Source organism: Echiichthys vipera, assembly GCF_963691815.1.
Source record: "Echiichthys vipera genome assembly, chromosome: 11".
NCBI lineage: Eukaryota > Metazoa > Chordata > Actinopteri > Perciformes > Trachinidae > Echiichthys > Echiichthys vipera.
This window is the reverse complement of record NC_139836.1, coordinates 17,464,007-17,491,831: the sequence shown is the minus strand read 5'-3', so window position 1 is coordinate 17,491,831 and position 27,825 is coordinate 17,464,007. Positions and strand designations below refer to the sequence as shown.

The following is a 27,825-nucleotide window of genomic DNA, read 5'->3' as shown; positions in this document are numbered from 1 at the left end:
AGGTTTGCTCCAAAAGTTTCTGTACATCCCCATTGAGCAGTGGAGAGAGTTCGAAAGGGGAGGAGACTGTGATGGCTACAGTTGTCCTGTCTGGAGATGGGTAGAGATGAGTGGTAGCACAGAGACGGGGAGCATCCACAAAAAAAGGCCTGAACACTTGCTTTCCCCAGAAGACCGTGTCCCCCCAAAGTAAGCCACCTGGGCTGCAGAGAAAGAGGCAAAACAGAGGACGGGAAAGTTAGCCAACATCTGCGTCTTTATGGCTGAAAGAGAGCTCGTTCACATGGGGGAGTTAGTCATGCAAGACAGCGGGGTGCAGAGAGGGGACACGGTTAGAGGAATGTTAGCAACTCTAAGGCTTTACTCAAAACCAGAGTATTAAGCCAGCTTAAGGCATCTCGTTCTCTGGCAGGACTTCCTTTGTTCTCCTGATCTTGGTAATCCAGCTAAGTCTACCCTGACTCTGCCAGGACCACTCACCCACACAGGCTGACCCATCATCGTTGGGCTCAAAGCCCTGGTTGCATCTCCTCTTGGCGCGGCACTTATAGCTGCCATAGGTGTTGGTGCAGACAGGGCGGTCAGAGGGACACACAGTGGGAAACTGGGTACACTCATCTTTATCTGAGGGAGGGGGAGACGAGACAAGGGAAGAAAAGACACTTTTTGCCTGGATTTTAAACAAGGACACAAGCATAGAGTGGTCAACAGACTTTGGAACTGACCTGTGCAGCGGCCATTCTCATTCAGAGCAAACCCATGACCACACTGTAAGACACAGTCAGTGAAATTAGAAACAATAATTATTTTGAATGGAAAATCCTTTAAACCCACTATGTGTAAATTCTTTTTATGTCATTCTACAGACGTGTGACAAATAGAGGAAAACCCTGATAAACTGAGTGGAGAAACAACTAATGCAAATGCTTCTGTTCAGATGGTTGGACATTTTGGGTACATGGTTTGGATCTTGCACCCTTGAGAAAAGGATAACTGTTGACCATCCTGAATAGAGCGCTCTTTTCCAAAGTGTAAAAGGTACACAAAGGTAACACACAGTATGCCCGGAGTCTACGTGTTCATTTGAGCCCCCTCATCTTAAGTGAAATGCTTAAATTACTTGTTTGACATTACCAATGGGAGCGCCATGATGGGGTGATGGGAATTGACAATGAATCACTGCTATACCTCTATTTCCACAGTAGGAGTGATTTCCTCTTCATCTCTTGGATACTGGATCTCCAGCACTGTGTTGACGTCTGAAGGCTCCAGGGGTCGGGCCACTGAACGACCATCCGGCCAGTACACCTCGATATTGGTGGCAACATCCTTACCTGGTCAGACACACAGCACAGACACAAGACAAACAGTGAAACATTTGTATCTTCTTTAGTGATTGTTGCGGACTCATAAAGCATTCTCCTTTCTCTTTTTCACCGACACAAACACAATAAGAGACAGAGTGGCACTCTACTCACTAACTATTTAAATCAGAAAGCCCCTCTACAGAAGGCCTCTGCAGCCTTTAATCAAAGTGGCCTTTCTAATGTAAACATATCTTGAATTACCTTGCTAGACAGTAATCTACTCAGCAGGTGTGCTGCCTGAGAGCCGAAGAATATTTCACCTGTTCTGCACCCGTATGTCACCCTCTTATTTAATCGTGAGGAGTGTATATCAAATACCGGTAGTGATGCATTTTTCAAGTGCAGAGGTCTGTCCTGATGGCATGAAGATGTGGAAAGTTTGCGAAGTGTGTTATGAGTAATCAAGCATTAAAATGGAGAGGCTCCAGAGTTGTGTGTAATGTTGTGCTCCATGAGTCCTGATAAAGAACAGAGCCAGAAAGCAGCGGTGGCTGAGCTACCAGGCCTGGATGGCCTCCAGCTGACAAAGAGCTGGTTCCCCACGAACCAGGCCGGCTTCCAGCTGCAGCACCTGTCCGTAATCTCTTTTGTCCACCCAGCTTCCTCCCACAGACAACTAAGTCTCCCACGGGTGTCCAATCAGGCTAGAGATATTAAAATATGCTTTCCACATGGAGCTTTAATTTTCCTTCTCACTGCTACTATCTGTAATGCACATTATGTCCTCTTCTCTTTATCTGTTTTGCCCTTACTATAGCAAAAAGCAGTGCTGACATGGTTAGTCAATTAATCAGTTAACAGTTAATAAATCACTCAACAGACTCTAAATCAACAATAAGACTTCAACATTCATTCATCAAACAAAAAAGCTATTGCAAACATTTGCAGGTTTGAGAATTTTCCTCTTTTCCTAAATGTATATTATTGTAAAGTGAATATTGGTTTTTGGGCTGTGACTTAAAATATGCAACATGAAGATGTCACTAAGAGGTTACAGTTTCAATCCCTGCAATTGTTTTGTGTCCTTTAATTGCTGAAATAAAAACTTACCAAGGCCAAAGTGGGCAACAGGCTCCATCTCACACAGGTACCCTGAGCCACCATCGATGATCCGTGTGTGTGGGCCGCTCTTTTTAGTGTACAACACCACTTTAGCTCCTCTGGCAAAAGAACCAAACTTGGTCCGGGGTATCACTCGCAACCAAGCATTAGTGAGCCCCTAAGATACAGGCACATTGAGGAAAGGGATTGGTTTGGGTTAGGGGTGAAACTGATTTTGAGGCTTTTTATATCTGTCACAAATACTCACCTGGTTGACTTTGTAGATAGACAGCGGCTGTGCTGCACTTTCACCATGAGATATCAGCAGTTCCAGGTGCCCATCACCATCAAAGTCTGTGGCTACGGCTCCTGTAATAACACAACTAAACACTTCATGAAACAACCCACATTTTATGTATGATCCTCATGCAGGGAAACATCACGTTTCCACTGTAACAGAACTAAATATGGGTAACAAGGCTTTTTTCTTTTTACTGTATGAAGCACATGAGGAAACCCCTGGTGGAGCTCTGGTGCCATCTAATGGTCAGATGTTGGAATAGCAGATGAAGCTTGTTCTCGCACTGCTTATCACAGTTGTCAGACAGCTGTCTGTCTTGCAAAACTCACCAGTTCCTCGCCCTTCAGGCTCTGATGCCTCCCCAACATTCAGCTCTTCTATCTGGGGGTCTCCATGCTCTCTCCTGCTCACCCTGTCAAGTCAACATCACAGCAATTACCCATCAGAACACAGTACTATAAATATATAAGCAGTGTTGGAAAGAAAGCAGTGTTGGATTAAGCTTCACTTAATCAAGTTCTGTACTTAATCACAATTTTGAGTATTTCAATTTTATGGTACTTTAAATTTTAAACATTTAAGAGAAAAACATGTTACTTTTGACTCCACTACATTTATTTGTCAACAGCTACTCTACAGATTAAAATTGTACATACAGAACATACGATCAGTTTATAAAATAGTAATATAGTAGTAGTAAACTATCAAACAGTAGGTAAGGTAACATTTTCTCCACTTGACAAGCTACAACATTAAAAATGTTGCATAGATCTTTATGCCTGATTGATAATACACCAGTAATGTAATATATCATCATATAATACATAGGGCTCATTCACTATTTACTGTTGATACTTTAAATACATTTTGCTGACAATACTTTAATACTTTTATTTGGGTAGATTTTCGAATAGAGACTTTTACTTTTAATGGAATATTTATGCATTGTGGTATTCCTGCTTTAATGATGCTTTAAATGATCATAATATGTCTTCCACTACGGTATTAAACACTCAGATGTCATCTACTGTAACATGAAGGACAAAAGGGAAAATAAATAGATACAATTTGAAGTTAAGTCTGGCCCTAGTATTCATAATTTTCCTCCCCTTTCCTATGTGTACTGTTGTCAGCTATAACAATGCATGACAAATGATAAGCCACAAGTTTCAGAATGTCCTCTTTACTTCAGATATACGTTTATTTTGTGTCTCTTTTGTATTTATTACAGGGGTGAACCACTTCTTTTATCTTTTTATAATTACCATCTTTCTCTAAAGCACTTTGGGCAAAAGTTTTTAAATGTGCCCTTGAGTTAAAGACATTAAATGCACATTACCTTTAGTGCCTTTACCTTTAGTGACAAAGCATTTCTATGTCCAAGTTTCCTCAAGTTATAATTTCATTTCACACTGCATTTAATGTGCTGATCCTGGCTGTTAAACCCCTCTGCTCAGCTAAATATTGATTAGTTGTATTTAATTAATTAGCTTGGCCACAATAGTTTGCGCTTTTTTCAGTGCCAGAAAATAAAATGAGCTGATTCATCTTCATACTAGACAATGGCAGAGCCACGAGCTGTGGATCTGTGACCCCTGTGGGACATTATCGTGCCCTGAAAGACAAATTCTCCTCCAATGACCTGCATGAATATTGTGATCAAGGAAACCTCTGGGCCTTACCCTGATCATTGATATTCAGTATGAATTGACCCACCAGCTCATGGCAACATTCATCATGACCTGCATGCTGTTCAGAAAAATATGCCAGATCAGATTCAGACAGGATGAGTTTATTCTATTATGAAGTCATAATATTGATATGTATCATATATTCAATTTTGAGAGCTGAGTTAATTAATATTATCTAGAGAGGAAGCCAAACTGTGAGCCAAAAGAGACCTAAAACTGTCTTAATGAAAGATTCATTCATGTGTACAGGAAGAGGCGGGATGCCAGACTAGATAAGTATCCTTGGCTGTGAATTTTAAATTCTCCCAAGCCCACTTTTAGAATATTAAATCAAAACGCAGGAGTAGCCCATTAAGCTCATGATCAAAGTGCTATTAAAACTGATTATCATACATGTACGACATGTGTGTGTTTGTGTGTGTGTGTGTGTGTGTGTGTGTGTGTGTGTGTGTGTGTGTGTGTGTGTGCGCGCGCATGTGTTATGTTATATTGTACCTAAAGAGCCTGTTGGCGGAGGGGCCCCTGTAGGCAATGTTATTGAAGAAGACCTCCAGCTCGTTGTCATTGTCAAAGTCAGCAACCATGACAGTGCGAACCGGCGACGGCATAGAAAACTTCTGAGATGCTATGTCCTGGGAAGAAAAACAAACACATGGTACGGTGCATCAGTGAACCACAACACATACACACACATGCATATATAGAAGCAAATGCTTAAAATGAATGTTTATAACACAATTCTTATCACAGAGTGACCTGTACTGCAGGTGTACAGATCACAAAATAGTTCTTTATTGCCATGCTCGTCACATATTTGTGCATAGGGATATTACTTCACACCTAAACTTCTTAGTTTCTCTCATATAATTAAGAATTTTTTTCTCTTTAAATGAATGCTATTGTAGTTTAATTATTTATTATTGTCGATTTTGGGTAAGAGCAAGGTTTAGGGTTCTTAAGTATATTAGTCCGGCTTAGCGGATGTACAGTGCTGTGATAAAGCTTGCGTCTCCCCCCTTCCGCTGTCTCCACTATCTATTCTAATCTATTTCACAACGGCACAGTCTCTGCATCTGGAGCTTAGCAACGCTCAAGATGATTGTGACTGAAAACAAAAAAGCAGAATACATACAAAGAAGCCAGAGCATTTTCCCCCTTAAGAAAAATTATACGTCGTATGGTATGGCAATGCAAATGACACACTTTCATAAACATCCAGTAAATCCATAGGCTGATGACTGCATATTCTAAATTATATTTATTTATATATTTATTCTGTAGTCTACTCAGAAAAATTAGGTCCATACCCAAAGTGTTGTGTGGTGTAAGAGCACCAGAGAGACAGTCATGTTTAAGAGGATTTTCACATGAACCTGCTGTTATTACATCTTACAGGTATATTTGTGATGCTACAATTCGATATGATACAATATGATATGATATACATACTTTGCTGTCACCTTAGTGAAATTTGTCTTGGACTGTGAAATGATATAGTGGCTAGAGAGGCTGTTCCTTAACCTGAAGGTCATGAGTTTAATCTCCACAACATGTCCATCAATAATCAGTGTCCAGTCCTTGAGTTAGACGCTGATCTGTCATCTGCTCACTCACTCATTGTAAATCACCCTGGCTAATCTAAAGCCTAAAGATAAGAACAAAGGTCCTTTTTTACGTTCTCTGGCATCAGAAACGTAGACTGCAGCCCTCCTGCCCCCCTAAAAAAGTCTCCTCAGCAGAGGGGTTTTTGCACAAGAAAGTAACGGATATCTCCCCGCTTCAGTGACACAGTGATAAGTCGGGAAAGAGTTATAGAGCAGCCCTTCACTCCCTCCAGTATTTACTCCCTGTTTTAATTATAAGGCTCATAAAGCCGGGGGTAGGGAGGGCTCACAGTGACCTTCTGCTTCACAGGTGAAGGAGAGGGGATGGCCAACTGAGGGCCACAATGGAGGGTGGGACAGTTCTAAATTTACTATATTACAAGGTGGATGAATAGATGTGCTATAAGGAAAGAGAAAGTGACATGGGGAAAAAAATTCAAGTTTAAAGAGCAAGTTAGTTTCAAAGACATACTGTTATTGGTACGAGATACAAATCAGGTTAACATAAGAATAAGAAATAATCATTATGTACTACCAAAGATAAAAACTGAAATGGAAAAGGGGCTTTTATTAACTGTTTTTTAACTGTTAAATTATGGAATTAATTACAACGATTCATTCAATAAGAGTATGGCAGTTGATTTTTAATGTCTGTAATGTAATTTTACTGTTATCAACACACTATTATATTGTATTGTTAGTAGTTTGGAATATTGCTGTTGTATACGAGCACATACGTGTGTGTGTGTGTGTGTGTGTGTGTGTGTGTGTGTGTGTGTGTGTGTGTGTGTGTGTGTGTGTGTGTGTGTGTGTGTGTGTGTGTGTGTGTGTGTGTGTGTGTGTGTGTGTGTGTATGTGTATTCAGTATGCCAATGTATGCCAATTGTTTGTGTGTAAGCATGTTTGTATATTCAAGTTGATTTGTTTATTTTTTTGTATGTTTATGTTTTAATGTGGACTGTAGATTAGCCAATGAGCTTAAAGATATAAATAAAAATACAAATACATAAAAATGTGAGGTTTACAGGATAAGATGGGAGAAAGTTTGGAGAAATAAATAAGTTAACTAACGTAGATTTACTCCCACAAAACAATTAATTATAAAAACTGCATTAATTAAACATAATAATATTCATGTATTTGTTTTTTTAATTCCTCAGATATAGTAGTCATTATATTGTCTGATTAATTGTAATAACTGTGTAAATAATAGATTATTCCTGCTCTGGTTTGGTACACAATAACTTAGAAATCGAAACTGCTAATTGGAACCTTTTCCATCTCTTTAAATTCATATTATGTATGTGTGGGTGTGTTTTTGCATGTGTGTGCCTGCTGCAAGGAAAGGAAACCCTCGGCAATAGATTTTAATTAAGGCACGAACAGGCCTAATCGGCACTTTCCACTACCCAGGCAGGCTGCTGTTTCAGCCCAATTTAATTAGCGGTTTACTGGAGTGATACAACAGCTTCATTATACATGCCAAAGGTCAACACGGCTAGAGGGAGTGTCAGTTTGTGTGGGGGAAAGGGGTCTTAAATGTGTTGTGGGCTTGTGATTTAGCAATCTTTGTTTAAAAAAATACCGGCTATCTAATTCAATTTGTCTTCTGTGTGTTTGTGTGTGTATTAGAGTGCATTGTTTGTGTGTGTGTGTGTGTCTGTGTGTGTGTGTGTGTGTGTGTGTGTGTGTGTGTGTGTGTGTGTGTGTGTGTGTGTGTGTGTGTGTGTGTGTGTGTGTGTGTGTGTGTGTGAGACGCTGATGGAATTGTCTCTGGGCTAAGCATCACACATTAACCCCTTATTTGACCCCTATAAAGATGTCTCCTGTGACGTTTATCTCTTTGGTAAAAGATGCAGTCGCAGCTGCTGACAGATAGATCACCAAGCATGAAACCTCCGCAGATTTACACACAGCAGAGCCCGTCTCTGTCTCTACTGCTATACTACAAAAACACACGCACACTGCTGGCTGTCTCACAGGAGGTGTCTTTCGTCGTTCATTGAGTAAATCACCGCGGCTCCATCTTTAAATCCCACTCAATCCTCAACGTGGGCCAGCACTGACTCGTGCTTATACACACGCCATCCTTTAGCATTGATGGCTCATGGGATTCACAGTGTTAAAAGGTGAGACTTGCTGTCTTTGTGTTGCATTGTTCTTTTGACATCCTGAAGAATAACTCACCCTGAAACTCTTCTACATCATTTGTGCCTGAAATCCTGATGGGGGAATCCTTGATACAAAGCCTGTGGGTCATAAACGAGTGCTGGTTTCTTTGTATTATCCACAGACCTGCCTGTTTTCATTGGAACTACTTTTCACTGAGTGATGAAGTTACAGCATTGGCCAGTGTGAGTGATGATGTGAGTGTTTTCCCATGGGCCGTTGCGCTTTCAAAATGAACTGGCGTGACAGTGATATGATACTGCCTCCGCCCTCTGCTGTTGCCGCTCAATCAGCTAATCCACTACCTTGATACACGGTTGTTGTTGTTTTTGATGCTGGTCCACCGCAATTTTAATGCGCAGGCTTACAGTTAAATCATGCCAACTTTTTGTGGTACTCCTGACCGCCCTTAACGTAGTCTCATCCTTGACTCATTTCAAGCCAATACATGATCTTTTCCTAACCTTCATCAAGTGGTTTTGTTGCCCGAACTTATGTGGTTTCGTTTCACAATGTTTACCCCCTATTTAAGACTGCGACCATTTCCCAACATTAAATAGAACGCTCATATATGCCCTTTTGGATGTCTTTCAGTTGAGCTAGTCTCTCATTAAGGTGTGAGGTTGTGTTGTCTACATGGTTAGTGCCATGAGGTAGGGTATGTTGAACTTTCGTTCAACTGCTAATAAAGGCCTCAGTATGCTTTGAAGTGCTTGTCAGATTGTCTAATGCTGTCTGAACCTTCTTCATGGCAGTGGAATTGGGAAGGGGGACAGTTACGCCCACTCTATGCGTGGCGTCAGCCTGGTGTGCTGAGGCGTAAAAAGTTATTTGAATTTGAACTTTCCTCTAAAGCTCCCTTTTTTCACTCTTCATACAACTTTGTATTTTTTTTGTGTACAACCGAACATTTGTGCCCACGTCCACATTAATTTATTCCTGCCTCTCACCTTACCTTTAAGTGCGAACATTAACATCAATCCACCATGTTCGTTTGATGCATACTGAGACCTTAAAGCCGATATTGCATCAAGATGTTTTTGTGTAACTATTGACTTTTGTGTGCATTAAATGTTGCTAAACACATTTGGACCCACCTTGAACTTCTGTTTGCGGTTATTCAGCTGCATGTACAGGCGGTGAGGTCCATTCCAGTTCCCGTAGACGATGTCTGTCTTGCCATCTCGGTTGAAGTCTGCTAGGGCAACCCCTCTGCCATGCTGCATAGGGTCCTCCACACCTACAGGTAAATGATAATACACCATCTATACGCTATCATACAATAAAGCCGACCTTATGTATTGTTTTTGCAGGTGTATAATTAACTGATCTAAAGCTATGATGCATTAAACTGTAAGTGTTCCTCTCACCAGCCTGCTGCGCCACATCAGTAAAAGTACCATCTCCATTGTTCCTGAACAGGAAGTTGGGTCCGTACTCATTGTCGCAAAACACATCGGACAAGGTTTGACTGACAATGGGCCCCACCACGACACCTCGCCCTCCTGCACAAACGGAGACAGAGAGACGAGGCTCAACGGTAAGAGAAAATGAGTCCGTTATAATACAGGGTGAACATACTATTTTAGAAAAAAGAAATGAAGGTGAAACAACAGAGAGAAAAGAGGGAGAAAGATCAGAAAGTGAACGGCGAGAGATCATTACTGTCTTTCCAGACCATTTCCTCAAAGCAGGGCAGGTCTTTCTGCTGACACAGACACTGACTCTGATATGCTACACACACACACACACACACACACACACACACACACACATACACACATACATACACACACACACACACACACACACATCGATAAGCACATCCAGGCACAAGTGCAAATACAATGACGCGACACGCTGAGAATTTTTTGCATTAACCAAAACCTAACAGCAATTTTCTTTTGAAAAGATCTTTGTGACTGTTCAATACACTCTCAATATCACCCCAGGATTTTCCAATGACATTCTATAAAGTGAAGTGTTTCACTAAAGTGTCTCATCTGAGACCGGGCGGAGTCTAATTATGGAGTTGAAAGGGCTTTGATTGCCCTTCCAGCATGCAGAGTCAGTACCGTGAGTCGGGACTCGCTCCTGATTTACTGGCCCGCTCCATCAGCCCAGACAAATATCACTCGCCCCCTATGGCCATAAACCACTAATGTCTCTCCAGAGATATGTAACCATTAGATATACAACTTCACTGCCTGTCCCTCTGCTCTGATTAACGGCAGTTTGACGACAAAGCCGACCACAGTACATCATTCACAGCAATTCTGGGCTGGCTCACCCTGCCCCTCTGGTGGCTTAGATGACATCCTGCATGTAAAAAAGATCCATGGATGATGAAGATTGATTCTGTTATGCTTATATTCAAAGTCGTCCTCCATTTCTAAAACTTACTTGGACACCAGCGTCAAGGACTTTTCAATGGTAACAATAAGGTATCATAGAGGGAGCGTTATTATCAAAGAAAGAGATCATGGGGAAATCATTCATTTTGGCATTTATTGTTCTCCTCTCCTATACCCAAACAGGTATCCATCACAGGGTTAAGTGAAGTGTTGATGCAAGCCAGGGAAGTGAGCTGTGAGACGCGGTGATGAATTTCAGTACTACTCGGGAAGTAAAAAATCTATTTCAAGGTGATCTGTTTAGTTTCAAAAAGCATTTACATAATGGCAGTTTAGATCTTTATTTCCCCAAAAGAGCAACAGCCTTTAGAGCAATGCGGCTTAAAAAAACGATTCAACATTTGAGACAAGGGGAATTTAAAACGCTTTGAAAACAATGCACATAAACTGTAGCATATAAGAATAAGATACAACAATAGACTTTGGTGGGATATGAGGGGCAGTTTATGTTACAGTATATGCACAGTATATGTGTCTTACTTAAAGTGAGGATGATGTAAAATTACTAAGATTTTTGAGTGATTTGTCAACTAAAAATGTCCGACAGGGAATGCTGCTTCTTCTCAGCAGTGATTTTACTGTTATAAACCAATCAGTAGGAGGGTCAGGTGTGTTTTCATTGACCAATCTGTAAAATCTCGGTTTCCCTTTCTGGCATACAGTCCCACTCAGATCAGACTAACTGAGCTAAGGCAGTGTGCTGAAGTGACGCCCACATACTTGTCTGGGGGGAACCACAGCAGGCTGTGATAGATGCCGTCTCTGGGCCGAAGATCTGGCCTGATGTATGTGCGCGCCGCCCTTCGCTTCGCTGGTGACTTTGACCAGAGTAAATAGCTGACTCGGCCAAAAGAGCCCACTAACACTTCTTCTCTTTCTTCTCTTACGCTTAAACTCATCATATTCTCTTTCATCTCATGCTTTCTCCTTTTTATTTCTCGCCTGGCACCTCTCCAGCTTCACCGTATACTCGTCTCTCATATAGCACCGTCTCTGTACTGAAGTCCTATATTTCAGAATCTCCGGGTACAAGCACATGCTCCTCTGCAGGTGTCTGTGTAAATCAGACTCAAGGTCCAGTAGCACTGGATGATGGGCTACGTCTCTCTCTCTCTCTCTCTCTCACACACATACACACACACACAAACACACATACACACGCATTGTAATTTCTTCATACCTACCGGTGAACTTGTTGACTCCGGCCTGTTCTGCCACGTTGGACAGAGCAATGACACCCTGTGAAAGATCACTCGCTGCCTCGTCCATTTCAATGAGAGCATGAGGACCCACATTGCCACTGGCATAGTTGGCTATGTAGATAGCATAACGGCCTGAACCCTGGGGGGGGGGGAACAAATACGGTTTGCATTTTTAATATACTGTACTTATATATATAAGATAATATATAAATATTATATATTTAATGTACACAGATGCCATGTGTGGCTCAGTGTGAGTTGATAGATAATTTGATGATTCTGCCAAACTTTAAAGAGTCAGTTTTATTTCCCCTTTATTTTTACCAGGCAAGAATTGCTTGAGATCAAATGACCTCTTTTTCGAGCAAGGCCTGGCAAAAATGGCAGCATTAAAGAAAGAAATGTCAGACAAAAACAGCACAGACATGAGAAAAATAGACAAATACAGTCCAGAAGGTGGTGAAGAAGAAGGAGGAGGAGGACGACATTGAGGAGGAAGAGGAGGAGGACGACAAGGAGAGGGATGATATCATGTTAAACAAGAACAAAAAACAACAGTGCAACACAATACACACTGGAATAATAATTATATGATGAAAAAATACTACGCAGTTAAACATTTACACACTCCAAAATGTGCTATTATAAAACTTGCGAGCCTAGTTTTAAAATCATTAAAATTGATGAGTTCCTGTAATTTTAGTGTTTTTTTGAAGACCGTTCCAGACGGTGGGAGTAGAGTACATGAAGGTATTTTTCCCAAACTCGGTCCTGGGGACTGGGGTACTTCATCCAATTTACAAAAATATATTTTTTACACATTATTATTACGTCATTCTTTGATACATTGTTGAAAAAAATAAATGAAAGTGGCTGTAAATCAAAAGCCAAATAAAAGGTTGAGCGCAGTAGTTTTATAGTTAATACCGTATTTGTAACACCACACTTATCCTTCAACCATCTTTTATTGTTTTTCTATCTTTTTGAATATTATGCACAGTTTCACCTTCCCCCAATCAGACCTTTTCTTTCCCCTTTATCTCCCTTTACCCGTTTCCTACCCTTTATACCCTCTCTCTCTCAGCCTGTCTCCCTACTCCTTCCGCTGCCTCCCTTTGGAGATTAATTTCACACTCCATTATCAGTCGGAGTCCCTGCAGACACAAACTCACAGACGGAACCACACTAATAGACTACAAACTGGATTTCAATGAGCTTTCCCACTAGGCCTAGCATATATCAATCAATACAAACACATGCACATATGCAAACGCGCACAAATACACAACATTTCACTGTTTGTGTTACTGTATCTTTACTAGATTTTTACAAGACAAGAAAAGTAAATGAGTTTAGTTAATGTAAAATGTCATGAAGCGTCACATTACGGCCTGCCGAGGTGGGAGGAGTGGGTTGCACGCATACACGCACACACTTGACACAATGAGAATTAACTGGAATGAAAGACCTGAAGGCCACTGGCAGTTACTTAACAAACTTAAAAGTCAATGATTTTTCAATAAGTCTTCACCCAAGGCTAATTTCCGTCACTGGAATTGGCATTGTGAATAGTGTAACATGCATGCCTGCAAAGTGCATACTGGTGCAGAGATATGAGACTGCATGCCCTTTACATCAGTCCACGGTAGGGTTTTTATTTCTTTTTAATGAAACGTATTTCACTTATTCCAGCTTTTAAATATCCACATTTTTCAGAAGCTGCAAACTGCCTGCCACTGCAAAGTGAACCGATCAATCAGTTCAACGTAAGGCCCCTCAATATATCACCTTCATCAGTTTGTATAAGACTAATGATGGGACGTCACTTTCAAGGAGACTGGGAGGGATGAAACATTTGGATGACTAATTATCCCTCTTTTGTTCCTGACTGATAACACTTTATTTATGAGTAAACAAGAACAAACACATTAGCTACCCCGCCGACTATACAACAGGCTTCGGTTTTTGGCCTCTGCAACCTTCTGCCGTTGTTCCAAATCTATTCTAATAAAAACTTATTCAGCATGTATTCTCTCTCTCCATCCGTCTGGCTGGAACTAGCATGGAAGAATAAACATTGTGTGTTTGGCTTCCTCTAAAAGCATTATGCCATTAAGAGCTGATATCTTTCCAATCGGTTTGGCAGCTGCACAACCTATCAGTGTTCAGTGAGATGGGACTGTGGTTAAAAAAAAATATCTATTGTAATCCCTACTGTCCTCTTCCCAGTATTACTTTCTTTATCCTGTTGCCTGATTGGAAGTTAGAACTGTGTGGTGTGTGCGAGATAAGAGACAAAGAGAGTGTGAGCATGTCAGTCAGAGAGTGAAAAAGAGGAGGTGAAAGAAGGAAGAAAACAATCGGAGAGGGATTGAGAGAAAGCAAGAAAATGCTACAGGCAGAAAGCAATAGTGTGCAGTCATCACTCCTCCCCTCATACGATGTTCTATAAAACAAACGAGCCCTGGCTTCTGTAATTACACTGGTGCGATGGACAGAAGAGAGAAAATGGCACACCATTCCCTCCAAATGAACTGTCATAGCACATGCTGAGAAGGGCGGCGTAGGCAGGGCATGAGTTATCACTGGTAAACAAACAGAAGCGCCCATGCATGTACATAGAAGACACTCTGGGGAGTTTGTGTGTGTTGTGGATCTGCATATTCTACTTTCTGTGTGTGTGTGTGTGTGTCTGTGTGTGTGTGTGTAGTACCTTTCTGTCCACACAGGCCACTGAGCGCCCAGCCATACGGTTGGCCACATCTCTGTGTTCGTTAATGTCATCGTTCAGCAGATCTTCAAAGCGCCCATTACGGAACTTGAACAGCTTGTCAGAATATGTTGCCCGACCTTGATGCGGAGAGACGCAGAGTTCAGGCCAGGTGAAGATTGTGTGGAGATTAAAGAGTTGTTGCAGTGCAAGAACCGCGGGTGATTGGAAACGCAAGTGGTTGTTTCCGTTCAAAGTGACCTCTCTCATTTTTATAAAAATAATAGAGGTGAGGCGTGGTTTTGGCAGCATGTGCTCTGTAGCGCTCAAATTGATTAATGGCAGCACAAGCTTTTCTGTTATCTGATGAAGACTCAGATAAGATAAGCTTAATATCTGCATACTGATCCTCCTGCTTTGTCTCTGTACAAGAGAAGAGGCATGCATTTGTCAATATTTTTTTTTGTAAAAGTGTATCCGTGTGTGTAAAAGCATGTACTGTACCGGAGAAGGCGTTATTGGTGTTAAGGACGTAAATCTCCTCCCGACCGTCTCCATCGATGTCACACGCTGTCACTCCAATGGCATTACCTTGGCGGTCTCTCAGGGCGTAGAACGGGGAGCTGCGGTTGTCGACTGCGATGTTGACAAGCCTTTGCTTCTGCTTGTCATACTTTAGAACCAGGTTTGGGCCGTTGTAGCTGTCAACAGGGACCAGGGGCAAGCAGTAACATCTTCATTACATACGACTCATGGAGTGCAATTTATTTTTTTGTTCAATGCATGAGTAGTGACTAATGATGTTGCCTAAACATACTGTAAACAATTTAATGTTTCTTCAGTTTTGTAAAAGTGGATTTTTAAAGCCCCTGAAAACATTCATTCTAGCCCGCTGCTTACTTCTGCTTAGCTTTCTTAGTAGCATGACCAACAAACTGTCAGCAGTCCAGTTGCACCACAATGTAATTCAATGAGGTTGCATGGCGGGTATAAAGGTTTTGACATGGAAGAATGAATGGCACAAAAAAGGCGATATCTCTGATTCTGCTGCATCAATTTTAATTTTAAAAGTATTTCTTTATAATTAAACATGCATCTAAATCCAAAAGGTAATATTTATTAAGTGTATGCTACTCTGCTACTTCAGGACTGTGTGGGTGTGGTTTGATCGGACAGTGATCTGGCGACATTAGCAAATATCACTCAATTAAAATCTGCAATAATTTTCTGCAGTACACTTTGTTCATTGAGGGCGACATCATTCAGTCAGAGAGAAAATAAGTATTCAGAGCTTCAAAAATCCACATTGTGCATGTTTTATAATTGGCGTAGCTGTAACCTAGACTTAACAACTAATTCTAGGGTTTCTTCCGTGTACCAATTAAATCAGTCATCCTGTTATTGCACCAGGGCAGGGGGAAGCAACAGCTTGCAATCAAAATCAAATAACATTGCCTAAATATTTAGATTCCAAAAAATCCCTTAAATTTCAGAGACATCTGGATAGACCAGGGGTGGGGCACCCATGCTACTAGAGGTCCACTGTCCTGCACGTTTTAGGTTTCTGCCGTAACACACCTGATTCTAACCATTCTTAAAGCCCTGACAAGCTTCAGCTGCTTGATAACGAGCAGAGAATTAGAATCAAATGTGTAGCAGGGAGAAACCTAAAACATGCAGGACAGTGGCCCTCCAGGAGCATGGCTTCCCCACCTCATGGATAGACATTAAAAAAGGCTTTTTAAACTCTACCCTAGGAAATATTTTTGGCATAATCTGTTAACAATAAGAATGACAAAAAAGAGGCTACAAGGAGGACACCAATATGCAATCAACACTTGAAACTCTCTTCTCTGTTCTGTTAACATGGCCATACATGATTATAAGTGAAAAAGTGGGACCACGGTGCCTTCACATGAATTGTGCCTCCGTCATCTACTGTATAATAATAGTGTCATAATTCTTCTAACCCCCAATGAAATGACATCCTCTATGAGCTTTTGTGATTCCCTCCTGTCCAGGATACCTGCTGAATAGGACGTCTTGGCTAAATGACATTTATTAAGCAGGGTCATTTTGGTCCATCTATATTCTGTTAAGCATTGGAAAATTCATTGCTGCTTCACTGGATGGAGGCAGGCTTGCCAAACTGTTCCCATCAAAGGCGCTCTATCCAATCACATCCATTTTCATCAGTTGAGTGAGTTTCAGGACATCGGCACCCTTACCATTTTTCGTCCTTAAGTATTTTGCCTTTGCCATTTTAGCTCTGAAAATGACAGTGTACTTTTATTTAAGCCCCCAATTTAGAGTTAGATTATCACTTATAATTGTTCTAATTGTGCATAATGAAAAAAAGACTTGCATGTAACACCGTGTGAAGAGCATTAGGCATATAGGATTCACAAAGCTTGAATGAAACTAACTTTGAGTAACAAAGGGTTGTTTTAAACAAAATCCCTCCCCCTTTCTCACCCAGCTACAAATATCTCCAGGTCGCCGTCCCCATCCACATCAGTGATGGCCACGCCGTAGTTGAGCTGGGTGGGGTTGTTGTCATAGTCGGGAGGAAGGACAGTCTTGGTTATAGCTGAGAACATGGGCTCAGATCGCTGAGCCGAGGAGATGGCAGGCAGGAACCAAACCAGCCACAACAACATCCTCACCTAAAGGGGGGGAAAACACACTGCTGAAATTGATGAGGGCTACCATTATGCTGTGTGTCGAGCAGCAAAAATGGGTTTGAAACTAAAAAGCAGAACAATGCTGCTGCACATCTGTAGAAAAACACGCACTCATAAGAACATCACAGCTCCCATCCAGCTAATTCACACACAACACTCTTCAACGGGACTACGGCACACTTTTGTCCTGGCAGCTGAAGCTAATGAGAATCAAATAAAAACTGTAAGTCATGCAAACTGCAACATAGGCCCTTGGTAATAATTGTCTGAATCCATCGCGAGGCAAACATTGGCGGTTCGTTGGCAGAGCTTTCTCCTATACTCAGACATAAAGATGAAGATATACCACCGCAATCAGCAGCGTTCTGCAGGCTTAGACCCATCAAAGGCAGACGGGCTGAGAAATTACATGACAGAAAATCTATACATGGAGCAGGGCATTAGCCAGAGGCCAAGAGGAAACCAATACGACCTGATATACCAGCCCTGAGGTGCTGTTTCCTCAGAGACAGTGACCAACTCTAAATTAGGAAAGCTTTTTGGGGGGAATAAAAGGGCTGTGTGATGTGTAAGTGTCCTTTTAGTGGTCAGTAGATAAAAGGTGAACATAAAGGAATTGATCCAATTGACGTGTGAAGTGCAGGCAGGTCTGATTCCCAAACTGTAAAGAGATCAGAGAAACGGGACTGAGGGGAGAAAGGAGAGACAAAGGCAACCCAGGCACCAGAATAAAATGTCGCCATTATACATTTTCTAGATGCGTTCAATCGCAACGTTTCTGAACCGCTGCAACCCCTTCTCATTCCTTACTTGTCACATACACTTTGTCAGGACCCATGGGTGTCCCTTTTTGATGTGCCATAGTCACACACACAACGGGAATTCTAACAAAAACTACTTGGTTTTGGAAAAATCGATGTTCACATGAATATGTTTGTCGCGTAATTTAAGTACAAAAACTGGGTAACAGTTGGGTGTGTGTTTGTTTAACCCAATCATTCACCCCAACTCCCTGCCTGCCAGTCGTGTACAGGTGGAATTCAGTGACAGTCAGTGAAATTGCAACATTATTAACACTGTCCAAGGTGCTGAACTCTGCTGCAGCAGAGTTTTATCATCTGGACGCAGGTTTGAAACCCAGCTGGGCAAAGCCTGTGTTGCATTATCGAAGATAAAGAATAAAAAAATGTGAAGTTCAAGTTTGTTGTTTCTTCATATGATTATCATGAGATTATAATGGCAGAGCCTTATGGGGATAGGAAAATAATTGTTTTATCGAAGATCACGATAACAAACACTCACTACAAGAATATAGAGAGTATAAGTTAATCATGGTGAATTTCCATTATCGGGATAATCATGAGTATTGTCATGAGTGAGTTGACCAGCTAATTGCCTGCAGTTTATGACAGTTTTCCTCTAACCGTAACAATAATTTGGCCACAGCCCATAAGTAGCAGCTCAAATCAAATTGAATTTATTTATTTTTTTTACAGAAAATCCATCCTCATTTGATGTAGCCCATTAAAAGAAGTATAAAGTCAAAGTGTTTGTTGCATGTACAGTTAACATCCCTGTGCATGTATTTATCAGCCGCAACAACAAAAGTTTGATCATTCAATAAGCTCTCCGTTCAGCCGCAATTTTTTCATGACATACTATACTCTTTTAATGACATTTTTAATCAGGGGGACCCTAAAATGTATAATTACCTTATTTAACATCACTAAAAAACAAGAAGACTGTCTTATGATAACTTATGTTATGATTTGACAGTATAAATACAATTTCATTGAATTAAAAAGGATGTTTACTTGTAAAATGTAAAAAAAAATTATAAAGATACGGGCCCCATCTGTGATGCAATACAAATATTTGTTTCTTAAGAAATATATAATATGAGTTTAAGTGTGTTTTGATGATTATGAGGATCGTGAATTGTAAGTATTTTGGCCAGGATAATCATTTAGACATTTTTATCCTCCCATGCCTTAAGCCTTTGCTCAGTTTGACGCTAGTCACACTACGTCACCTGACTCTTGGAGCACTTGCTCTGAGCCTCTAATATTAATATTGATGGTTTACATTGGCGTTAGTTGAAAGCCTGGTGCATCTCAAACAGACACCAGCTGGATATGTTCAACGTATCTGTGGTTTGCAGAAATGTAATATAGAAAGGTTTTTTTCTGGTGCCTGTGCTGAGAAAGGTCACCTCATTAAGGCCAAAATAAAACACCCATCACCAACAGCACTTTATGAATTTACACACATACACACACACATACACACATACACACACACACACACACACACACACACACACACACACACACACACACACACACTAACTGGCATTCACAAGCTGACACTTGATTTGCTCTGCCTGTGGATTTATAAACGCAGCCTTCATCATAGTGCTTCATTCCATCTGTAATGCCATTGGGCCGTTTCCCATCTCTGCTTCCATTCAGCTGCAGAGTCTCCCTTTCTTCTCCAAGTGTCTGGGTGATGTATGGCTCTTTAACATTACCCTCAACAATTCAATTTAAGATAAAACCGCATTGCCGTTTGAGTAATACTCTCAAAAGCACGTCGGCAGGGAGAGGCAGCACCTCCGCTGACACCTGCAGAAATATGGCCAGGGCTCATGCTAGCTCTCCTCGCAAGCAACCGAGTGATAACGCTGCCTAAGAGAGCTGGTAGCCATGTAGAATGTGGCTGTTAGCAGCAAGGGTTAATTAACAAAACTGGGAGCTCAAAATGAGGCAGGTTCTCCACATTAAAGCAGGATGCAATGACAAATGGGCTGAGCCGTTCCAGACTACAGAAAGCAGTTTTACACACTTGCCCATGTACTCCATGTTACATGGGGGCAGCAAGAAGGAAACATACATATTTCTTTTCATGTGAAGATGGTCAGAGGTCAAAACAACTCCTTTAAGATAATAACAGTCACAGGTGGGCAGCTGAACTTTGATGTGCATACTAATAAGGATAAAATATAAAACACGGCTTTATCCCCATGGTACTGCAGCATTTTTCAGTTCAACAACAGTCTGAGAAATCCGAGAAAAGGTAAGTATTGCCAATAATTCAGCCGTAGTAAGTTAAAGGACAGGCTGAAGCCACTGGAGACCAGTCTGATTAAATGGAGGGGTACTACATTATCCATTCAAGGACATATAGACGCTTTGGCCCGCATTAACTGCAGTAAAAACCAAGACACCCCACTTGAGTCGTCAAGTCAAGTTGCAATGTGACTTTCAAACAATTGACGCACTCATTGGGGGTTTAGGATGTAGCATATGCAGGGTCAACAACAATCGGTCCCACTGTACAAATAGAAAGCATCAGATAAAGTAATTTGTAGTAAAACAGCCATGAAACAGCCCTGAAAAAAAAAACTGTCGTTTGAAGCAGAGAGATGTTTTCGATTTGGTTATTTATGTTGGCATTAAGAGGCCATTACCACAGCGTGCAACATCAGCATATGCTTTCTGAAGCGTTCATGCCCAGCTCTGATCCTGATAACACTGCGACAAAGAGCCAGCAACATCTTCACTTTCAAACACACGCTTCCAGAAGCTCTTCTCTGTGAAGGACACCCTCACTGCAGAACACACACACACACACACACACACACACACACACACACGCACACACACACACACACACACACACACACACACACACACACACACACACACACACACACACACACACACACACACGCACACGCACACACAGGCACACACACACACACACGCACACACACACACACAAAGTAATATGCAGTCTCAGTGAATAACACTTAGTAGTCACTCTGAGCAATCAACAATTGCCATTAATGTTAAGCTCCAATTCAACCATCATTTACCACGGTGGATTACAGACAATGAAACATCTCATGCCAGCAGAGACACACAGTACAACAACTCACTACAATACCTCATCCGCCTCACAACAAAACCCTGATCATTTAAAACATTTGATAATTTTGATGGTTGTTGGAGTTTTTATAGAAAGTCACACTGTTGAATTTATCCCCAATATGATGCATGCTACTGAATAACTTTTTAATGCATAATTATGATATCTATCTAGTTATCTTGTATTTCTCAAACAATAAATTAGATCAAATTCCCAACTCTAAACGAATATAAGTACCCTGGGGCTACGAGAGCAAAAAGCAAATAAGTAAAAAATAAGGAACATTGGGGGAAATGACCAGAAGAATGGGCAGCCATGAAAAAAATAAACAGGGATAATTGCTGTAATAAATAACATATTACCAAAAGAAAGCTGGGACCGCCTTTCATTTACTGTCTGTTATTCAGCAGTTTGTTTGCTTTTTTTGTTGGAAATCCACTGTTTGTCAAGCAGCACTTAATCCGCGGCAGTTACTGCAGGTGATGATAAAACAGCACTGCGAGCTATGTGACCGCAAACTGACACACACGCGTCTTAACCTGGAGTTGTGATTTGCTCTGAACAGAAAAGTTGCAGTCAAATCCGGACGGAGATCAACTTTCTATCGGCTCTCTGCAGCAGATCCCAGCGGAGCGCTACAGTCATCCTGAGCCCGGAGACAGGCAGGCAGCTTCAAACAAACTCAGGTACTCACAGATGCAGAGGCGCTCGGGAAACTCCGACAAATCCTCCAGCGGGTGGCAGCCAGGAGGGAGAGACAAGAGAAGGAGATACAGGCAGCTAATTGTGCGGTGGGTGCCGCAGTTATCTCAAGGGTTTTTCCCCCCACTTATTCCCTTTACACAACTTCCAAAAGATTTGCTTTATGAAATCACTTGCGTGATATTTGGGCCAATCGCCGGACTGCTTGCGAAATATTTAAACAAAGAGCCAGTGCCGGAGCTGGGCAGCAGTGGGTGGGCGTGTCCACAGGTGCTCATTATGGTGCGGCAGAGGGGCGCAGCTGGGATGGGGATGCGGAGCCTCCTCGGTTCAGTTGGGATGCTCTGACTCCATCCACGTGCGACCAAACGTTCTGTTTTTTATTGACGTGTTGTAAGACATGTGATCTGGCTTCTGTAGTTTGATTAAGTAATAATTATTATTCATCATATTTACATAAATGACGCACCTGCCAAAGTTTTTTTTATATGTATATAATAAATAAAAACTGAAGTGTAAGGAAAAGGCATTTTGGGCTTCTCACTATAACTTTAGGTTGAAAGTTTTCTGGGGTAAAATCTTGATGAATATTCAGTCGTATGGTATGAACCTAGTTTGGGCATCACTGGACATGAAACCTGTGTCGTCATTAATAGTCACATCATAATCTATCCACTCTTAGGTTAAACTCTGGCCCTAACCTAAAAACACTGACTGTAAATAAAGCATTAAACAGAACACTATTTTCAATAATAATCACATTAAAACACAAAATGTTTATTTCCATCCTCAAAAAGTCAAATCTTCAGTTTTTAAATGTGAAAATTAACTTATTTATTTATATATATATATATACTGTATAGAAAGCAACTTATTGGTCCTTTAAGTTAATATACCGATAACTTCACAGAAGAAGTAAATAAAGTAATTAAATGCACACTTATCAACAAATTAAACTGTTTTACATTATTTGAGAAGAACCAGAACGCTGTTTCAGCTCTCTTTCAGGACTTTTAAATAAAACTGCAACACATTTGCATAGGCAGAGCTGCAAGCACCAATAGCAATGATCCTCAAAAATAATAATCAATTCTTTGTTAGAGTGATGAGGGAAAAGTTAGTGTTTTGTCTCATGCTTGTGCTTGTGCGTGTGCGTGTGTGTGTGTGTGTGTGTGTGTGAGAGAGAGAGAGAGAGAGTTTGCAGGTTTAGTGCTGCCAGATGTATAATTCTTATGTCATGCTCCACTGAGTCCAGCCTCCCAGAGACCCCCAATGAAATAAGTTGTGTGTGTGTGTGTGTGTGTGTGTGTGTGTGTGTGTGTGTGTGTGTGTGTGTGTGTGTGTGTGTGTGTGTGTGTGTGTGTGTGTGTGTGTGTGTGTGTGTGTGTGTGTGTGTGTGTGTGTGTGTGTGTGTGTGTGTGTGCGTGTGTGCGTGTGTGTGGTTGCGCACAGCCTGGTGAAATGAGATGTTCACATCCCAAGGACGTCTCCCACCATAATTTAAACTCACTGGTGCTGGAAGACTTCAAACTGAAAGTGCTGAAGTCATAAACCAGTGCACTTCTGTCTTTACTGTTATTGTCTGTGATCTACTGGTGTAAATCCACAGGCAGGTGGCTGTGACTCAAATAATGCAAATACTACGACAGAAATGCTGTGATTACTGCATATTGGCTTCGGGCTATAAAATTAAGTTAAAGACCCAAAGTCAACACAGCTTTTTTCCTATTTTGATCGCTCTTGTGTTGCAGTTTATCACCCGGATTTACAGGTTGCAGAGTTCCCTGACACAGTCGCAAAATGTGAAGGGTTTGAGAAAAAGAAAATCCTCTGGGCCTGACGTGCTACAGCGCATATCTTCGGCTATTTACACCCTGATCTACAGTCCCTCACAGCAGAGACCGGAATGTTTTTTTATTTATGAGGGCACATGGAGACATCTATCAGCACTCAGCTGAAGCCAGTGACAGTGTATAGTGTGACTTTGAGGCAGAGAGTGAATTGTATTCCTTCCCCCGGGGCATCCTGGGACAAAACCCATACAAGATATTGTGGTTTTGTGGCTCTCGACACACACTCATCCAGCGCGTCTCACTACCTTATTTCACCCTCACCCGTCGCCAAGGTCGTGCCACTCCTCCCTCCTTAGACGCGATGATCTTAAAATAGAGCATCTTTAAGTGAAGAAGAGGAATGTAGAACACTAGAGGGAAGAATGTGGAAGGGAGGGGTTTTTACTACAGCATGAAGAAATGTCCCCTTTCCTCTTTAAGGGCTGTTGAAAGATGTATGGCGCTACAGCATCATGATGAATCCCCTCCGCGGTGGATAGGAGAACACTTCTCATATCATTAAGCTTTAGTAATGGTCCCAATGCCGCGTCCCTTCGGGCAGGGTTGCCTGGTGTTAACTCCTCTGGCTAACAGGCCTGCCGGCTACCTACAGAGGCGTCAGCTTTCTGGAGCTGCTGGGTCCAGACTTTATTCTCGTCTATTTAATATGATATGCAAAGCTTGAATTCTCCACCAATAAATGCAGTTTTTCAGATTTAGTTCTTATAAGAATATATAATTCTACACTGTCAAATAGTACAAAACTAAAGCTATTTTAAAAAGTGTTTATAATGAACAACTCAAGACAAAATTCTGCGCCTTGTTCATTTTAAAGTCCTGTGTCTGTGTGGAAGATGATATTGTGGGAGCTCCCCTTTAAACGTTACCAGAGGTCCTTATAGTTTAAGATGTGGTGTTCCTCTCTCTAGCTATTTGAGGTTGGCAGATTGAAAAATATCGTGGAGGAAAATAGATTGTGTGAGCTGTTTCCTGTGGGAGAAGTGGAAAGTGAATCCCATCTTGTAGTGTATTGAATCTCTAAGTCTGTTTTGTCTCAAAAGCAGCCAACATGGACTTTTCGATTTAGTTTTGATTTGTCATAACTGTGATTCATCAGTAATTTCAGAGATTTGTTGTAGACGTGAATGTCTGAAAATCTTTACTTTTGTGCTATCATTTATAATAAGGATAAATACTGTATAACCTAAAACTTAACCATGACCATAACCTTTTTTATGGTTATTATAAAATGCCTCTTGTTTTTTTACCCTCCTACGTTTTTTTTGTACTCTGTTTCATCTTATGCTCAGAATCCACATTTGAAACCTTTTGATTTTCTGTGTGGATGATCTCCATCTATGATCTTTGAACCTGTGCACCGAGACTACTCCATTATACTCACCCTCCGGGGCGTGAGCGCATGTGTTACAGCATGCGTTGGTGTGACTGCTCTTATTCACTCTCCATAGCACACACACACGCTCACACACACACACACACACACACACACACACACACACACACACACACACACACACACACACACACACACACACACACACACACACACACACACACACACACACAAACACACACGAACACACACATGTACACACACACGTGCAAGTACACACACACGCACACACACACACGCAAACACACACGCTGGGATATAGGTTTAGCCAACAGGGTCCTTCATAGATCAGCCTCCCCTGACAGCTCTCTTAAATGTCCTTGGCAGCCCCCCAACCCCCAGCTCTCATCCCCTCTCTGTTCCTGCACCTTTTCCTCTCTGGCCGAGCCTCTGATGGATGCTGCCTCTGCCTCTCTCCTCTGGAATGCTCCCATAACCACTGGGCCCTGTAATGCATGACACAATCTGTATATATCCCATTAAGTGTCACTATGTGAATGAACCTGTTTCTTCCACACTCCGTTCCCCTTGCAGAATGACATGCAGAGGAGAGAGGCTGGAAGCTGACCAGCTCCTTTAAAGTCAAGAAAAATGTCTCTCGGACATCAAGTTAGTCTTTTAGCCATTCTTCAAGCTCATGTTTCTAGAAACTGTTCAGTAGCACGCAACTTTATATTTGAGTTTAGATGCTGGTACTTATTTACATGATCTGCTTCTGTAGCTACAGTTTTACCAAGTGTCACTTTTTCCTTTTTTCCCTAAACTCATCTCCTGAGCCTGGACGTCCTCACAAGACTGTGAAAAATCACACTTGAAAAACAATGTTTGTTTTCTCTTCACCCTCCGCAGTCCCCAACTAATGTTTGTTTATTTACACCATGAGCTTTTGTACACACTCCCTGTGTTGCTATCAATCACTTTTTTTAATTTAATGTATGAATATGTGATTTATGTTGCGCGGGCAGAAGATATAAATCTATTTTTCAGAGAGAGAAAGAGGGGGGTGGGGGGTGGTTAAGAGCGCTCATGTTTCCTTATTGATTGGCTGGCTTAATAGTGTTTGTTCTTTATAGCTGATCTCAGGAAATAAAGCAAATAAATAGCTGAGAATGAGTTCAGTCACTGTGATGCTCGCGAGGATGGGAGGGAGACAAAGTGAGGAGGAAAGAACAGGAGCAGAAAGTAATATTAAAAGAATGATACAGCGGGAAGTCCTCATGAAATATAAAGGATGAATACTGTTGTTGTTGTTATTGTTGTTGTTGCATGTGCACATTGTGAAATGTGAGGTGATACAGACAGGTAATCCAGTTCATTTACACAGAAAGAATGAGTGACTAGAACTCCAAACTGTGAAACCAGGGCACCAGTCACATTCTGTTTTCATCACTTTTAGATGAAGCTGCTGCATTGAGTTTTAATACACATTGCTTCCAGGTACGGCTGTCGTTTGTGTGTTTACAAGGCTAACCTGTATTGACATCTTACCACAACGACATAAGTGACAGAACATAATGTTAACCCAGGAGCCACATGGTTAGATGTCAGTCTTGAGTCACATCTTTTCTGTTAATGCAGAGTGTCAGGCCATTATTTGCTCTAAGACTATTTCACAATTCTCAGAGGATTTGTCAAATTGATTTGAAAACCAAACTGTGGTTATTGCCCAGCTACGGGCTCCTTGGAGGAGTGATGAATTAAATTTGTCTTGACGTGTCAAGTCAGGGGGAAAAGAAAAGAAATGATTTAAGGTGAAATACTTGACCGTGTTTTATAAATGCATTGAAGTCATAACCGTGTCTGGATTTAACATCCGATTTCAAAGTTTATCAGAGAAACAAATTATTATTTTTATACATTTCTCTGGAGCATATTGCATCAGCTTTCCGTCTCTAAACCTTAATCGTAAGAAGAAAACAGTGAAAGGCCTCAGATCAGTGACAGAGCTTCTTCCAACTTGGTCCACATTGAGAGGAGGAGAGGACAGCATAAATCCAGCCCATTAGCCCTGAGGTCTCATGATGACAGTTCCCGCCCCATGGCTGATGTAAACCAAACTTCCTGTTTGGAGATGAAGAAGCCTGTCAAGCAGCTGCAGCCACCTCTACCCCCTGTCACCCTCTCCCTGTGATGCCCTGGCATTAATAGCAAATCGATTCTAAATGAGGGACAAGGGAAACGAGTGAGAAACAAAAAGATGCGTCCATCTCCGGTAGAGGAAGATGCTGAAAGGTAGGCTGGTTTGAGAGAAATACACATACAAAAGTATTTTAGTAGTAAGCAGGGAAACACTTCCTCTGATACCTTCTCTCTCTCTCTCGCTCTCTCTTTCTCTCTCTCTCTCCTCTCTCTCTCTCTCTCTCTCTCTCTCTCTCTCTCTCTTTCTCTCTCTGTAGCTCTATGTCTAAGGATAAACAGCAAGTGCCGGTTTGGACAAGCCACCGAAGTGAAAGTGGTCACAGTCCCCAGAACAAAGAGCTGCATGTTTCATATTGACCTTGTTGCTTTCCCCCCAAATAAATGCAACTGTCCAGCGACTTGGCATTTAAAACTGGCTGTAACATAACTTCACAGAATTCAGGATACACATCTTGACTGCAGCTTTTTTTAAAAACACTTATTAGCTTTCTCCTAAATCTCCTGTTTAATTTAATTATTGTGTTGTGTTTTTCATCACAGTCACAGTCTGCAGGCTTCTCCAAATGGCCTGATGCCTAATATTGTATTGATCTCAGCCTGGAAAAAAATGACTATATCATATCCT

The 27,825-nt window shown here is 41.4% G+C and overlaps 1 protein-coding gene across 1 annotated transcript; it reads right to left on the bottom strand.

Annotated features, from left to right (window-relative positions):
* Nucleotides 1–75: 75 nt before the first annotated feature.
* On the bottom strand, nt 76–20,739 carry crtac1b (cartilage acidic protein 1b; the record flags this gene model as incomplete). The annotated part of the gene is made up of 15 exons (XM_083922599.1): nt 76–203; nt 481–624; nt 726–768; nt 1,189–1,334; nt 2,418–2,586; nt 2,677–2,777; nt 3,039–3,121; nt 4,896–5,032; nt 9,271–9,413; nt 9,544–9,678; nt 11,772–11,928; nt 14,503–14,639; nt 15,004–15,200; nt 16,975–17,165; nt 20,653–20,739. The coding sequence occupies 15 exons, from the start codon at nt 20,737–20,739 to the stop codon at nt 76–78; spliced, it is 1,998 nt and encodes a 665-aa protein (XP_083778725.1).
* Nucleotides 20,740–27,825: the final 7,086 nt, after the last annotated feature.